The sequence below is a fragment of the Nothoprocta perdicaria genome, unplaced genomic scaffold (genome assembly GCF_003342845.1).
Source record: "Nothoprocta perdicaria isolate Ctin4 unplaced genomic scaffold, notPer1 scaffold_73, whole genome shotgun sequence".
NCBI classification, from domain to species: domain Eukaryota; kingdom Metazoa; phylum Chordata; class Aves; order Tinamiformes; family Tinamidae; genus Nothoprocta; species Nothoprocta perdicaria.
The window spans coordinates 2,506,836-2,521,658 of record NW_020456010.1 but is presented as its reverse complement, the minus strand read 5'-3'; the positions used below and the strand labels follow the sequence as shown (position 1 = coordinate 2,521,658).

At 48.5% G+C, this 14,823-nt stretch overlaps 1 protein-coding gene across 3 annotated transcripts in view; it reads right to left on the bottom strand.

Moving 5' to 3' along the window:
* Nucleotides 1-13,462, bottom strand: part of RSPH9 (radial spoke head 9 homolog) — a 19,744-nt gene extending 6,282 nt beyond the window's left edge. For 2 of the 3 annotated variants that reach the window (XM_026051207.1, XM_026051208.1), the window contains exons 1-4: nucleotides 13,236-13,462; nucleotides 12,990-13,152; nucleotides 12,016-12,145; nucleotides 11,277-11,423 (exon numbers count right to left, since the gene is read on the bottom strand). In XM_026051207.1, coding sequence (XP_025906992.1) covers nucleotides 11,277-11,423; nucleotides 12,016-12,145; nucleotides 12,990-13,152; nucleotides 13,236-13,462 — 667 coding nt within the window. Of the gene's footprint in view, nucleotides 1-10,469; nucleotides 10,700-11,276; nucleotides 11,424-12,015; nucleotides 12,146-12,989; nucleotides 13,153-13,235 lie in introns of those variants that run through there. The other variant, XM_026051209.1, reaches the window with a different exon arrangement.
* Between the last annotated feature and the right edge of the window lie 1,361 nt (nucleotides 13,463-14,823).

Here is a 14,823-nt window from a genome sequence, read left to right as displayed (position 1 = left end):
GGGCGGGCACCAACGGCCGCCTGCGGGCGGGCACCAACGGCCACCTGCGAGCAGGCACCAACGGCCGCCACGGGGCCGCGGGGGCACCAACGGCCGTCTGCGAGCGGGCACCAATGGCCGCCGCGGGGCCGCGGGGGCACCAACGGCCGCCTGCGGGTGGGCACCAATGGCCACCGCGGGGCGGGGCGGGCACCAACGGCCGCCTGCGGGCGGGCACCAACGGCCGTCTGCGAGCGGGCACCAATGGCCGCCGCGGGGCCGCGGGGTCACCAACGGCCGCCTGCGGGTGGGCACCAATGGCCACCGCGGGGCTGAGCGGGCACCAACGGCCGCCGCGGGGCGGGGCGGGCACCAACGGCCGCCTGCGGGAAGGCGGCGGCCCGCGCTGAGCTCCGGCGAGGCATCGCGGCCCCCGGCTCTGGTCGTCTGCTTCCCTCCGACGGAAAAACCCTGCGCTGCGGTGTGTGCCCTGCTCCGCGCTGGCTGCCTGCAGGGAACGAAGAGAAACCACAGAGTGGTGCAGCTGCAAGGGGAGGTCACTGCGCTCTGGCTCTGAAATTTCACCACAGAGACCTTGCACGCACGGCGCAACAGCCATAAGGATACAGCCAAACACGCTTGGTGGGGCTCGAGGCCCTTCATGCCACTTACTGGCTGCAAACTCATTCTTTTCACTTGCCTGGCACACCACCTGCACCCCATATGGTAACACTGCTGTCAATATTTCCAATTCCCCATATAACTATTTAATAATAATTAAATAAAAACACAGACTGGTTGCAGGTTCGGTACTATTTTAAAAAGCCACCAGAGCCAGGAAAGTGAGGCTTGTAAATAGTCACATGCTGCCAAGAGGCTCTTGCACGGTCCTAATGCCTGCCATATTTTGACACAAAAATACAGTGATGCCCAAACCTCAGAGTAAAATAATCTCACTTCAGAGGCCTTTTCTCTCCATTTTCCTCTCCCAATGGGGACTTCTCTGCAGCAAGAATATTAAAGACAGGCCTAGGTCTTTTGATCACGCACCAAGTACCTGCTTGCTGCCGACGAGGCAGACTCAGGGGCTGCAGTGCTGTCCCACATTCATAGCATTCAGGTGCCTTTGAGCGCTGGGTAAAAATCAGGCCATAGTTGGACATCTGACACTGTGGCATAAACCAGTTGAAGCAGCCTCTGCTTCAAACACTTTTCCCCTCCACATCACTCCATCATCACAGAGACCGCCAGAGTGTTTGCTCACTGCTCAGTGAACCAGGTCAGCAAAATGATCTGGCTGAAAAATAGTCTTGCCAAAAATAAAGAGCTATTTTTCCAGCTGGAATCTGGCTGCGCAGCCAGCAATGCCAACACGAGAGACAATGCACAGACAATGCACAGACATAAATAAAAAGCAGAGCACGGGAAGGGCTGAAAATGCTAGCACAGAAGTAATGCACATCAAAGTGCAGCCTCTCTTTTAGCCCAGTTTGTTAGCCCCCTGGTCCTAAATCCACTCAGAACAGAGCTAGAATTCTTCCTCCCTAGAAATAAAAAAAAAAAAAAAAGGCAGATTTTGCACAAAGAGCATCTGGAACAAGGATTTGGAATGGGGCTGTGCACAAGAGGGAAGAGCAAGACAATACACAATCAAAACTTATGAGGAGTGGGAAAAGCTGATCAAAATCCCAGCTAACCAAATTCTTCCAGCTACAGCACAGATTGTTGTAGCTTGTGTCCTCCGTAGGAGATTCAGAATCTCGGCGTGGCAAAGCCCCCTCCTGCCAAAGCGCAGGTTTCCGCTGGATCCTGCCACAATCCATATTTCTTGTTGAGCCGGTCGCTGTGGAAACGTTTTCGGAGCGTGCCGGGAGTCACGTAGCACCTACCTGGGGAGCCCCTGCATTAATCCGTCACCTTCGTGGGCTCCTGTGAGCCCATTGGTTAGGAGGAAGAAAAAGGAGCCTCTCGCCCCTCCTTGCTCCGAATGAAAGACGCTTCCTCTAAATCTTGCTACAGGATTTCAAGCTCAATTCAGCTTCTTTGGGGCCTTTGTCACCAAACAAATGTGATGTCTTTGAAAGAAAGATTAACAGTTTGATGAAAGGATGCAATAGGCAGCTTTGTTCTAGCCTTCTTCCCCCTAGAGCTTTCGGTCACTGTCACTTTCTTAACCAAGGGGGAATATCTGTCTGACTCTCAGAGGAGATTACGGCCACCTTGTAGGATTCTGCCTCTCCTGATCACAAAGCACCACCCGTGCTGAGGAGGTGGTGAGGATGAGCGGGCTGCATTAGGGGCAAAGAACTCGGAGATCTTGGATCTCCGATTCTGTGGGAACACAAAGCGGGCAGTGCTGGGAATCAGAATCCACGAATGCTTAGAGCACATCTGATTCACTGGGCTGCAGGAGGGACAAGGCTACCAACGGTATCACTGCCACAGTTACACGTCCTACCTCATCACCAAGGTAGCAGGACTAGTTAAAAGGGCTTAACACAAGGAACAGATGGCATGGATCATAAACTCGGGGCATTTTCGTCATTAGCTAAACATGAATTCTAGCCCAAATTAATGGTGGAGTTGATCAGTTCCYGAGAAGACTGTCCTGCAGAGCATACCCATATAGCACAGCACCACTGTGCTGATCTGTGAGCTAATTCTGAGCACTGACAAGAGCTAAGCATCATGTGGTACCCGGGAGAGCCCGGATACCTCTGTACAGCACAGCTGCTGTACAAATACACTCACAGAGCAATCCTCCCCTGAGCATCTTCCCTCTCCACTCCGCCACATACCTCTTCAGTATGCTGAATCTCAACCCATATGATATTTATGTATGGCAAAATAAGCCAATTTATGTACAGCAAAATAAGCCAATGCCTCTTGACTCCCTCTCTGCAAAGGCTCTACGGTCAAAGGAGCAGCGAGCAGAAGGGAAAAGTCGCGCACAGGCCAGCTCTGACACCTGCCTGACCCGCAGGAATTGGTGCTTCTGYGGAGCCCATCCAGCAGTTGGGTTGTTCCTGGCAAGAGCTGACCCATCGAGGGCTCCTTCTGACCTCTAGCAACAGAGCAGCTGCCCTGGGCTTTCCCCTTTAAGTAATTCTTCATCATTCCCTGGAAAAAGAGTTGGTCCATGGTTGACTGATGCGGTGATGAAACTACATCTTCTGCTTCTAAGAGGTTCTACCTGCCTTTCCCATCAGTGCAGCCAGAAGTTCATCTCCCTTTTCATGTCCAATGAACCAAGAACTGAAATAGAGACAGGCTGTGTGGTGCTTTCTTTTACCAAGGAAGAATCAACTTTTAATACAATCCCTGGAAAGCTGCTGACAAGACTCTGCTCCTGCCGGCTCATTTCACCGCAGCAGTGAGGGGAGCGAAAGACTCCACCAGAGCTCTCAGCTGATGGGCAGCCCCGCTCCACTATAAACTCATCCAAGGCCTCTGACTAAACAAGCCCCCCGAAGYGATAGAGAGCTAGGACCCAGCAGCAGTGAATGCGCCGCTTTATTACCCAGAGACACCAAGCCCAAGGTAAACAGCCTTGCTTCCAGAATTCCAGGCAGTTCACAGACAGCCAGTTAGAAGCCGTAGTAGTCTCTGGCTCTGGAGTGCTCCTGCTGTGCTGCCACAGGAGAGATTCCAGCCTCGTGTTGAACTCCTGAGCTGGCAGCACCCCAGCTGCAGGAGGAACGTGGCAGCTTGCTCCCGGGCAAGTCTCGTGGCTCCCTGAAGGGTGGCCCTCACACACTATAGGCTCCACAGTGCGTGCACAGCACTAGCAGAAAGGATGGATGTGTCCGTCTTTGAAGGAGGAGGGAAACATCAGTTTGTGCCCTGCATGCTGAGGATGCTAAGGAAGCTCCTGGAGAGCTCACTGCCTAAGCTTGGAAGGGGCACAGTCCCTTCTCCATACCTACAGTTCAAGAGGTCAATGTACCACCCACAGCCTGGGAGCTCTGGCCTCACCTTCCCAAGCTCCTCTCTGCGCTTTCCTTTCTCGCTTCACTTTTGGGTGGTTTCCTTGCTGGCACCATAGTGCACCCTGCTGGAAAGCTGCCGGTAGGGCCCTCCTCAAATGACTCCCTCAGCCCATTTCAGTTTTACAAGAGGAATTGAGGTACCAGACAAAAACCTCTGCTTTCATTAATAAACCACTACACTACCTATTCAGTTTGCTTCCCATATCCAAAGGCCTCCAGCTGTTGGCTCCACACTCACCTCCTGCCCTCCTCCTGCCTCACTGTGTTATAAAGCTTGTTTGTAGAACAACTTGCCTAAACGTCGGATAACCCCATGGAATATCGCAGCTCAGCTTCACACGTTGCCCAATCCTAAGGGCCACTGCTCCCAACCAAGAATGAGGATTGCTGCGCACCATACTAGGTACTTTGGGCTACATTTTGAGCTACCTCTTACTTTTTTCCTCCCCCTCACTAATGTGGCACTGCTTTCTCATTCATTATGGGTCTTTCAGTTTGGATTTCGGTGAGACAGCTTGAAAAGCCTTGTCCCCGTGTGGCTCTTGGCAGGCTAAGGAGTAAAGTGCTCTTGCTCTCAGCTTTCACAGAGCCGGGGAGGTGCTGCTTTTTGTTAAGCAATGAAAGGGGAGGGCTCAGGTCACATCTGTGAAATGTTAGCAGGGAAGGGAGGCTGGGTGAAAGTAGGTGGCCAGCACTGCATAGCACTTTGCTGGATTTTGCAAGGCCGCTGGGRAGATAGGCAGCCATTTGTCTTGGAGCCCTGATAAGAGGCCGGCTCGCTCTCCGCTGGCTGAGGGCTGTAAATACCTCTGCAGACACAGACTCCTCACATGGTTGGAGACGGAGACTGAGAGCGGATTAATCGCTGGGGGGGGGGGGTCGAAAGGCAGTTAATTAGGTGTGTTAATGCACAGAGATAAAGCAGGTTCATGTCTCCTGGCCCTGGCACCTGGGTTTTGGGGGCAGCTATGACGAGGCAACCAAAATGGCCCTGCAGACTGGGCAAAGGAAGCAGAGCAAGACACTATCTCCCGCTCAAAAATGCAGYCTCTCCAACTTGAAGGGCCCATTAAGCACCAGCTTTTGCTAAACTGATAAAGCCTGTGCTAATGAAGCTCAGAGGACAGGAGGTTGGGGTTCTAACCCAGGCTACTGTTCAGCAAGTTTATAGAAAGGCTATTGCCAAATGTATCCAGCCAAAGAAATGGTCACAAATCCCTTTGTCTGTAATGCTGTGTAAGGAACACTCCAAAAATACTTCCTTTTCTGAGCACTTATTACCTACTCCGCAGTCAAAGTGGTCAAGGAGCTGAAATGACCTCACTCATAGGCAGTTTTCCCCCTCCTCTAGCAAAAATCTTGAAACAAGAGGACACGACAGTGATCCAACCTGCTGCTCTAGGCCCATCTAGGATGCCGCCGGTTACTCTGGACATGAAGTCTCTCCCTGCGTTACACAGAGGCCATCTGAGGGAGCCTCCATTCAGTGCAGCCTCCGGAATGGACAGTGCCCAGTCGGGAATCTTCTCAGGGTCCTTTTAAGCCCTCATGTATCTTAGTTCAGAAAGCAAAGCCAGCTGTCCTGAGTGTGTTGTGCTTCCGCTCCCTSTCACATTTGTGTCCTTGTCACTGAAAACAAGGAAGCCCGAGCTAAACAGCAGCCTCCATAGCCATTGTCAAGGTTATGACCAAGGGGAGCAGGAAGTCATCTGCTCTGGGTTCCTCCATATACCACTGGCCATTAAATTACATCAGTTATTCAYGCTTAGGACAAACAATTTACAATTGCATTTGGCTAAAATACACCTCCAAGAAGGRCATTAGGCACAATGCTAAGATACGGAGAGACACAGAATCAGAGCCCTGACTACAAGTAATCATTTCACTGTTGAAGTCTGCATTTGTTATTTGATTTCAATTTTTCCAGCTATAATTTCCAATTGCTGGTTCCTGTTGATGCTTTCGTTTGCCATACTAGACTTTCAGTATCCAATACTGCTCCATGCAGTATTTACACAGTGTGATACAGTCATTCTCATGTTCTTTTCCCTAAGATAAACAAATTGAACTGTTTATGTCTCTCACCATCCCTCGAATCATTTTGTGGCTCTTTTTTTCTGCAACCCCTCTAGTTTTGCAATGTGCAGTAATTCAGTCCTGATCCCACTAGTAGTATATGCAAAAGTAAAGTCACCTCCCTATTCCCGTTCTCTACGCCCTTGTTTATACATCCAGGGATCACATCAGCCTTTTAAGTCTCACCATCAGACTGGGAGCTCATGGGGAGTGGGACGTGCCTGGATTTCCTTTCAAAGCCACAACTTCCAGAACGCAGTTTGTAAAGTCTGCTTGGCCTCACTACTCTTAGATACAGACTTTGCAGTTAGCTCCATCAAAGCGCATTGCATTTAGGTCCAGCTTCCTGGAACTCTCTTGCTGTCCTTTCCTTGTCTCTGCTCGTCTTTCCACCTTTGCTTTTAGATCACTTAGAAATATCTTGAAAAATATCAACAAGACACTAGTCCCGACTAAAACCCCKTCTGAATCCCTCCAGAAACACCCGTTCAGTTATTCCTGAATTACAGCTACTAATCAAGATCAGTTTGTAGGAATATTTCTGCAATGCTGGAATGTATTAAAAGTTAGCATCACAAGTATGCCACAAATAATGGTCTCTCAAAATAATGGTTTCAGGAGCAAGTTATCTAGCCCTGCGCCTTTATTTTTTGATCCTCAGTAAGGTTTGCCTAATTCTAACCTCCCTTAATAAACAGTCTGAAAAATGACTGAAATGGATTTATTGTCTACATATGATGTGAGCCTATATTCCTGTGTCTTTGCAAATATAAACCAGAAGTACAAACCAGAGACAGCATTTCTGCCCTTCTGCATTCTTTTCAGCCATTTTACTATCACCATTTAGTAATAGTTTCCAGTACYATTGCTTTTCCTTTTGATAGACTTGAAAATAAGTTTCGTACAGTTGCCAAGCTAGCCAGCCATGGATTTCTCCCCATTATCCTGGCTCTCTTTGTCATTTTCTAGGCATTRTAACTGTAATATGTATCAATCATTAATTGTTTCCAGTTTTCTACATCTTTTCTTACATTGTTTTAATTCTCATTCCTGCTCTCAATCCACCAATGAATTATAATAAGCTTTCAACTAAACCAGCTATTTTCTGACTGGGAGTCATGACATTTGAATGAAATCTTCATAGAACAGAAATAGAAATTCTATTTCCATTAACATCTTTTCCTACCAAGAGTTTTCTTTCCCTTTRCCTCTGACATACCTCCCTTCCCACACTGGTTTTTAGCAGTGCCCTGCTGGGAGTCCCTTATCTCCATATCAAAGTGATCTATCTGATCCAGYAATCTGTAACAAACCTTCAGAGACAGCTTAATGCCTTTCTAAACTGTACTTAGAAAGCAACAAGAAACTGAATTCTCCACCTCTTATTTCCTCCCAAGCTTTCCATTCTGCACTAGTACTTGATGCTTTCTCCTGCTTTCTCCAATCCTTCCTTTTCCAGATGAAGCACTGCCGGATCTGATGCTGTGGTCACAGTAAAGTCCTCCACCCACCTCCATTTTCTCTTCCCTATCATGTCCATGCCTGTTAAACGTCTACTATTTCATATCTACACATTAGGTCAAGTGAAAATGCTGCAGGCGTGCTAGCAATTATTGCCATTTACTTTGCCAAATTTCATTCCGTTATTTACAAGCACGTGAAAAACAGCCCCAACTCTAGTCCCTAAAATGCTATTGGCCAGAGTGACAAACTCCATGCGACAGAAAGGCCCGTGCTGGCAATCTGCCAGCTCAAAGGCTCCATTTAATTGTGCATAAAGTTGAGCAGATTGTCTGCTCAGACTAGAGCAAACAGGCTTATCTGCAGTGCAGACATATGGCCAGCAAAACCTACAGATCCCAGCGTGCAGTGTTGTGGCCAGCTGGCCATTTGGATCAGGATGAAGCGGTACAGTGGTGACAGAAGATCAGTATCTCAAGCCCTCCATGTTCAAAAATTATGACTCAGACTGCTCCAATTCATGAGTTTGCCTCAGAGAACAGAAGATTTTAGAGGTCTCTCATTCTCCCTCTTTCTTCTGCAATTGGGAATAAAATGTATTTTTTTAAATAAAAGCTAAGATTCTCACCTAATCGCTTGCTTCTGGGAGCTGAGATGCTAAGAAAAAACAGAGAGGAGGAGTAGCAACATATTCTGAACTCTTAAAACACAGAGATAACCAGATAGATAGACACAGAGACAGAATCTGGAACGTGCGATCACCATAGATATCACTTGTAAAGATAAGGATGGCAGACAGTTTTGTTATAAAATCYGAGTCGTTTCAATCTTGTACTAAACTCCTTGCTTTTACCATTGCATCCTTTATTCAACACAGTTTTAACTTCCTTTCTTCCCMCCTCTCAGCTGTCATACAAAACCTTCTCTCTGCCTCCAGCTTTCCATTCAGGAAGACACCTCTGCTCTCCTACAATGACACATGGTACATTTTAGGACGGTTCCCTCTTTGACAGCCATCGCAAATGCTCAGTCTCCAATTAATAAGAAAACTACTCCAATAGAGTTGTTAATTCTAGACAGGAAAAGCAGTCTTTCATTTCTCAGTCTTGTTCTTTAGGTCTTCTAAGATGCTTGGAGAATTCTAAGGGCCAGCACAGGCTGGAAACATCATGGTTACCCAGTGGTCCATTCTTTGTGTATTTGCCAAGGGCAGAGTCAGCTCTGGATGCAATCACAGTCCTGGATGCAGTGATGCTTTTGGAAATTCCTGCATCAGCTCTGACAAGAGCTGCTCGAGGAAAGCTTTAGCCAGGAAAGGCARGAAACGCTTCAGGCCAAAATGAGGGATTTGCTTGAGTTATGTACAACGTGCAAGTCAAGGCAGAACACTGTTGCTGTGGATCAGGACTAACGTAAAGCAGGAGGGCTGAAGGAAGGAGATCCAAGAACCAAAGTCTGAATTCCTTGCAACCAGGAATGAGTAGCTTTGGCAGAGCTGGGCTGATAAAAATCAACACAAAACCTGTCTCTGCCCTCTGTTCCTTTTTCCATTTTCACAAGCAACCAATATTTTCGGCAACCTCAGTGCTCACTAAACAGGTGGGWTTTTCTTTCTTAACATCAGATCTCCTATCTGCATGCGATAGAAAGCAATTAGAGAGGCTACATGTCTTGYTGACCTTGTAATCAGTTCCTGACTTGCTTCCTTAGCCTGCCAAGTTCATCCCATCAATCCCCACTTCCAGTCCAAAAAGAGCAGGGCACTGGAGCCAGAGCTGTGCGTGCACATTATCAATCTTTTACTCTTCCACTAAGATTGCACTTGATCTTGGGTAGTCTTTGAAAAGGAACTTTGTTATAGACCATGATCTGCACTAAGAGCCTTCTCTGAAGAGGGGGCCAAGGTTCCCACTTCCACTGACCTCAGGTTGCTACAGGAAGCCAAATACGACAGTGTTTTGTTTTGTTTTCTGTATGCCACTAAGTAAAACATAGCTGCAAGTTTTGAACATGACTTTGTGGGAGTCTTTCAGGCCTGTCCAATTCCCCACATGACSTACCAGTAGCCTAGTCCTTTGAACCACACGGAAAACTGCAGTATAAGATCTGCAGTCTTTTGAAGCTGCCAYTACATTATTGCAAGTCACAGCGGAGGGCAGCTACAAACAGCTCCGAGATGTAAATCAGCTTCCAGTCTCTTCGCCCCTGGTGCCTCTTGCCTTCTAGGAACACTACAGATTCTTCTCTTGCTGCAGGGGCTCTGTGACTTCAGGCCTCACAAAACTAATCACCTTCCTTATCACAAAAAAAAAAAAAAAAAAAAAAAAAAAAAAAAAAAAAGGAAAAAAACCAAAAACGGTGCCACATGAAGCCACCACCAGGAATTGTTTAGGAGGTGTGTAGGAGCCCACTTGTAGGAGCCCAATAATCCTTTTTGCGTCAAACGGGCTAACTTGGAGCCACTGTATGTAAAAATGTGCAATCTCCCAGACCACACCTCTGGAAAATGACTGTAGCAAGGGCACTCCCAAGAAGCTGAATAATGGTTTTCATTTTAACATGTTTTTTAAACTGTTCTGAGTAAAAACAAGTTCAGAATTCAAACCTGAATTCATTAGATTCTTTCACAGTTCTTTCTGGCAAAGGAAAGTTTGGACAAATTGGACAAACATGGGTATTTATATTTATATATAGAGAGAGGGTATTTATATATAAAATTAATATTAAATACATATATGTATTTTATGTATATAAATGGATAAAGTCTAGAAAGCCCTTTACGGCACTGACAGTTCTCATTCCTTCCAGCCAGTTCTGTCTGTCACTGAGAGGTACTGAAGGACTGGAGTAAAACAACAAACCTAACTGTGTCCCAAAGTCTTTCTAGACAGCAGGATGTGGAACTTCTTTGTTCCAAACAGAAAAAGACAGCAAATCAGCGAAATACAGTCAGAAACAAACAGAAAATCATTTCTACTTTATAAGTGTAATGCTCTTCTGTAGAATTATGCATGTTCCATATATAGATACTGCAGTAACAAGAAACGTATCCACAGACTGGTGAGATATATAAAGACTTCCTCTCTGAATGAGAAACTGGATCCCACTCCAAGCTCCACAGCAAAATAGCCACATAAATCCAATCTGCTAACATCTCTTTAAAGCAACATCCTGTCAGAGTTGTCCCTTGGAGGCTTTAAAAAAAAAAAAAAAAAAAAAAGGATATAACAGTTGTCTGGTAGACCAGGAAGAACATGGACTGAAGACACGCTACATGTCCTCCATTCTCCTTCCACTGTGTAATGCTGCTGGAGCATAGACTATTCCATTATGGCATTTCTAGCACAGTTTATCTGAGGAAAGCTTGAATTCAGCCTCTCAGAGATAACAGTTTAGTGTTAATGAGAGCCCATTTAGATAAAAGAGAGCAATACTGGGGGGGATGGGAGGTGTGAAATACTTTAAACCACATAAATTCCCTCAACCACTAGTGGAGTTATCTCCCCCCATGGAGGCACCAGCTGTCACAGACTTCACTGCAGTCAGGGAGAAACGTGGCACCCTGGCAGACAGGGGAACTGGGGTTATGGTCAGAAAAGAACCTGTTGTAAGGATATGACAACCCTGAAGCACTTAGAAATCAAGTACAAGTTTCCAGAAAAAAAGTTCCTGTAGAGGAGCTTCTCCCAAGCACACGGGCTCCACAGGAACACTGGCTACCCGGTGCTTTCCAGACTCGCTTTCATTCCATCTGCTGACACTGCTCTTTACCTTTTGGGATATCATGCTCCAGAGAGTCCAGAAAGTCTGTAGATGGGTCCAGGTCAGCCTTTTCCAGGAGTGTTTTATTCTTCAGGTTAACAGGCTCAGCCAAATGAAAATAGGAACTTAACTTTTTTGCCTCCGTCAAAGAAAGACCTGCAAACAGGTGAGTATTAACACAGAGAGGTGGGCTAACAGACATTATATTACACAATATCTGACAATAATATTTCCTCTAAAGCACGGAGTGCAGGACAGAACCACAATCTTTTTCCAGTGGACCCATAGAAGCCCAAAGACTTGCCAGAAATGGGTGACAGTGCACACTGATGCTGGGCTCTGCAGTGCAGCTAAACCAAGGGTGATCAGTCAAGACCAGCTCTCTGTACCCACTTGGCTACATCCTGTACGGAGATGGGAGAATAGTCTTCCCACTGCAGTTACTGCTAAACACTGGCACAAACTGTACACAGACACGAGACTATGTGCTAAATGACTCAAAGCCATTAGTGTCTCTCCTCCCACCTTCCAGGGTTGAATCGTGCACCTGAACCTGRCCACAGTCACAGCTCTACAGCATGAACAAAAGCTGCACCAGTGGCACTGGATTCTTCCCTCACTTTTCATCTAACTCAGGGGGAAGAAAAAGAAAAATTGAAATCAAATAATCAGCTAGAGAGAGTCATCTCTGTTTGCAGCCTTTACAACCAAAGTACTGCTGAAGCTGATAAAGACGATGAGAATTTACCTTCAAAGTTTCTGTTTTCATGCACAGGCCCCAGGGGTGTCTTCACAAATGAACCCCGGGGGATGATACCAACTGCTTTATCTATCTGTTCTATCGTAGCTACAAGGCGGATCTCTTCCTTGATCACGAGCTTTAAAGAAAAATAGGTATATATTAAAGGCAGGGCTTTCCTTGATTTCTGCACTGAAAATAAACTCAAGGTGACAAYAGAAATCACAGCAGACTCATCAGCTTGAAGGATGGTCATTAATCAAAAGCTCTTCTCATGAGATATGACAAAAAACGTGGCTACAAAAAGACATTCTAGACTCACTGTGGAACTGACTGTCCCTSCCTTCATCCATCCTTTCTCCTCAGTTAACCTACTTGTAACCCCTCTATTCAGTTGTAAGGAAAAGGTATCTGCGATTCCTGTATAAAGCCTCAGACACTGCAGTGAGGGTCTGTGCCAGCTGTCCATATAGGAGAGAGACTAAGACCATTCCTGAGCCATGTTTAACTCCAGGACTGCCTGAAGGAAGAGCCGAGTCAGGAAGCTGCAGCTGCCTGCACAGGAGGACGGGAAGAAGCTGTGTGTACTCTGCCTCACGTGAACAGGGGCGCCCTGGAGGGCAGGTCTTTTAGAAGGAGCTGCAGCTAGTGCTCTAGAGACTGGAGAACAGGCCACAGGGATAGCCCTTAATGGATGTGGGACAGGGCAGACTCRCACTGACCCAGCCTTTCCCAACTCTCAGGGCAACAGTCGGTGGCGGTACCAAGGCAAATGAGCCCCAGTTCTGAAGGAAGAGCCACTCGTGAGTGGGAGATTTTGCCTGGAATGGCCCAGATGAAATGTCAGTGAAGAAATGGGYGGGAATTGGACTGTTTCTGTGCCACATCAGCTGCCCATTACAACGGATGAGCAGCAGTTCTCATGCGCTCAGCGCAAACGGGGAGCAGCGAGGAGACTTCAGAGACCTGCGTCGCATTTATACCTCCTGCCCATCCTCGGGCAACTTTTCCTCGTCTTCCGCCTTGGCCTCGCCGAGCTCGTACTCAAAGGAGGGATCCCCCTGGAAGCGGCCCTTCAGCGCCTCGGMCCGCGCCACCATTTCCCCGCTCGCGGGCGGCAGCAGGTTCCACTCCACGCAGTTCAAGCTGTCAGCGACAAGCAGGACAAGGCCCGTGAGGCGCGGGGCGGCCCAGCCAGGACCCCCCGGCCCTCCCCGTTGCCCCCGCACCTGTAGAGGCGGCTGCGGGGGGCGGCGAGGTCGGCGCCCAGCCCCTCGGCGACATAGTAGGCGCCGCGGAGGCCCTGGATGCGGCCCCAGAACCAGACGCGCTGGAAGCGGTAGTCGCGGCGCAGGAGGGGCAGCGAGGCGCCGAGCGCGGCGCGTTTCTCGGGGCTCAGCCCCGCGCCGCCGCTCGACACGAGCTCCAGCGCCGCGCCCAGACACGACGCCTCCATGGCGGCCGCGGCGCCGCGCAACCGGCGCCGCGGCCGCACGTGACCGCTCACTTCCGCTGGGGGGTCGGGGAGGGGGGGGGAGAGACGGAACGTCAATCAAGCTCGGGGGCCATGGCAACGCGCGGGGGGGGGCGGGATGGAGCGGGGGCGAGGCGGCGTCGCCATGGCAACGGCGGGTCCCGCCTCACCGTCCCCGTTGCCATGGCAAAGAGTGTGGCGGGCGGGCGGCCCCGGGCCCTGTAATGGCGGCCGCGGGGCTTGGGGCCGAGAGACCCTCCGTCACACCCACCCGGGGAGCCGCCGCCTCCCGTTCGGGGACCCCCTTCCCCTAGGGAATTAGGGGCGCGGGAGAGCGCGGCCCGGGAGTGCTGCTCCGGTGCCCGCTGTGCCACCGTGAGCCAAGCCCTGTGAGGAAGCAGGGAGGTCGGCCTGGCCCCCTTGCCTTTGGAGCCCCAGGCCTGCAGATCAGCCCCCAGACCCGCAGGGTGGTTGTGCCCTGGCTGGGGCGCTGCCTGGGGGCCTCTATTCCCTGCTTCCCACACAAGCAACAGCAAAAAAAAAATAAACGAATCTCACTGCTTGCTGTGTCATTATACAGGTCTTGCTATTTGGCTCCTGCCTACCTATAAATAGATTATTTTTTATTTTTAAATGCCAACAGTCAGAACACAGGTCTGACCCTATTTTGCTGCACCCTATTTTGCTGCATCACAGACAGACAGACACTAAACAGTTCCTGTCCCAAAAACCTCGCAGTCTAGCTCAATGCAAACTCCTTAAATAATAAATAAGAGTGTGAACCTACTTGGTCAAATAAAGCCTTTGTCTGATGTCTTCAKGAAATTTAAAGTTCTATATCTGTGCATCGCATCAGTATGTATTCATTTATACATATATTGTACACATACACATATAATACACTATCAAGTCATAAATCCTTGCATTTCTTTTCATCTCTTTCCCATTCACATCCAAGGCAAACGCTCATCCATCTTGAGGTTGCTGCATGTAGCAGTTGTCACCTGTGTTTCTGCCAAGTGGGATATTGAATGAGATGGACAGCATGCAATTGCACCCATTAATTTCACTTAAATCTCAGGAAAAGCGATGCACATTCCTGACGGGGGATCTGCATTCTCTTCAAGGTGGATCACACAGATCCGCATGCAGGGGTGACCACACACTTGTTGCCTCTGCTGTCACCTCTCCCTGTGTCTTGCTGTGATTTTCCCTGCGGTATTAGGAGTGTTCAGGCTTTGCAAGTTCATGTGATCACGGATGTTTTTACAACCAACCCTTGCACTGCTATTTTACAATACAGCTATTGGGCCAGTAAACACTGTACCTGCAACCCAAACTCA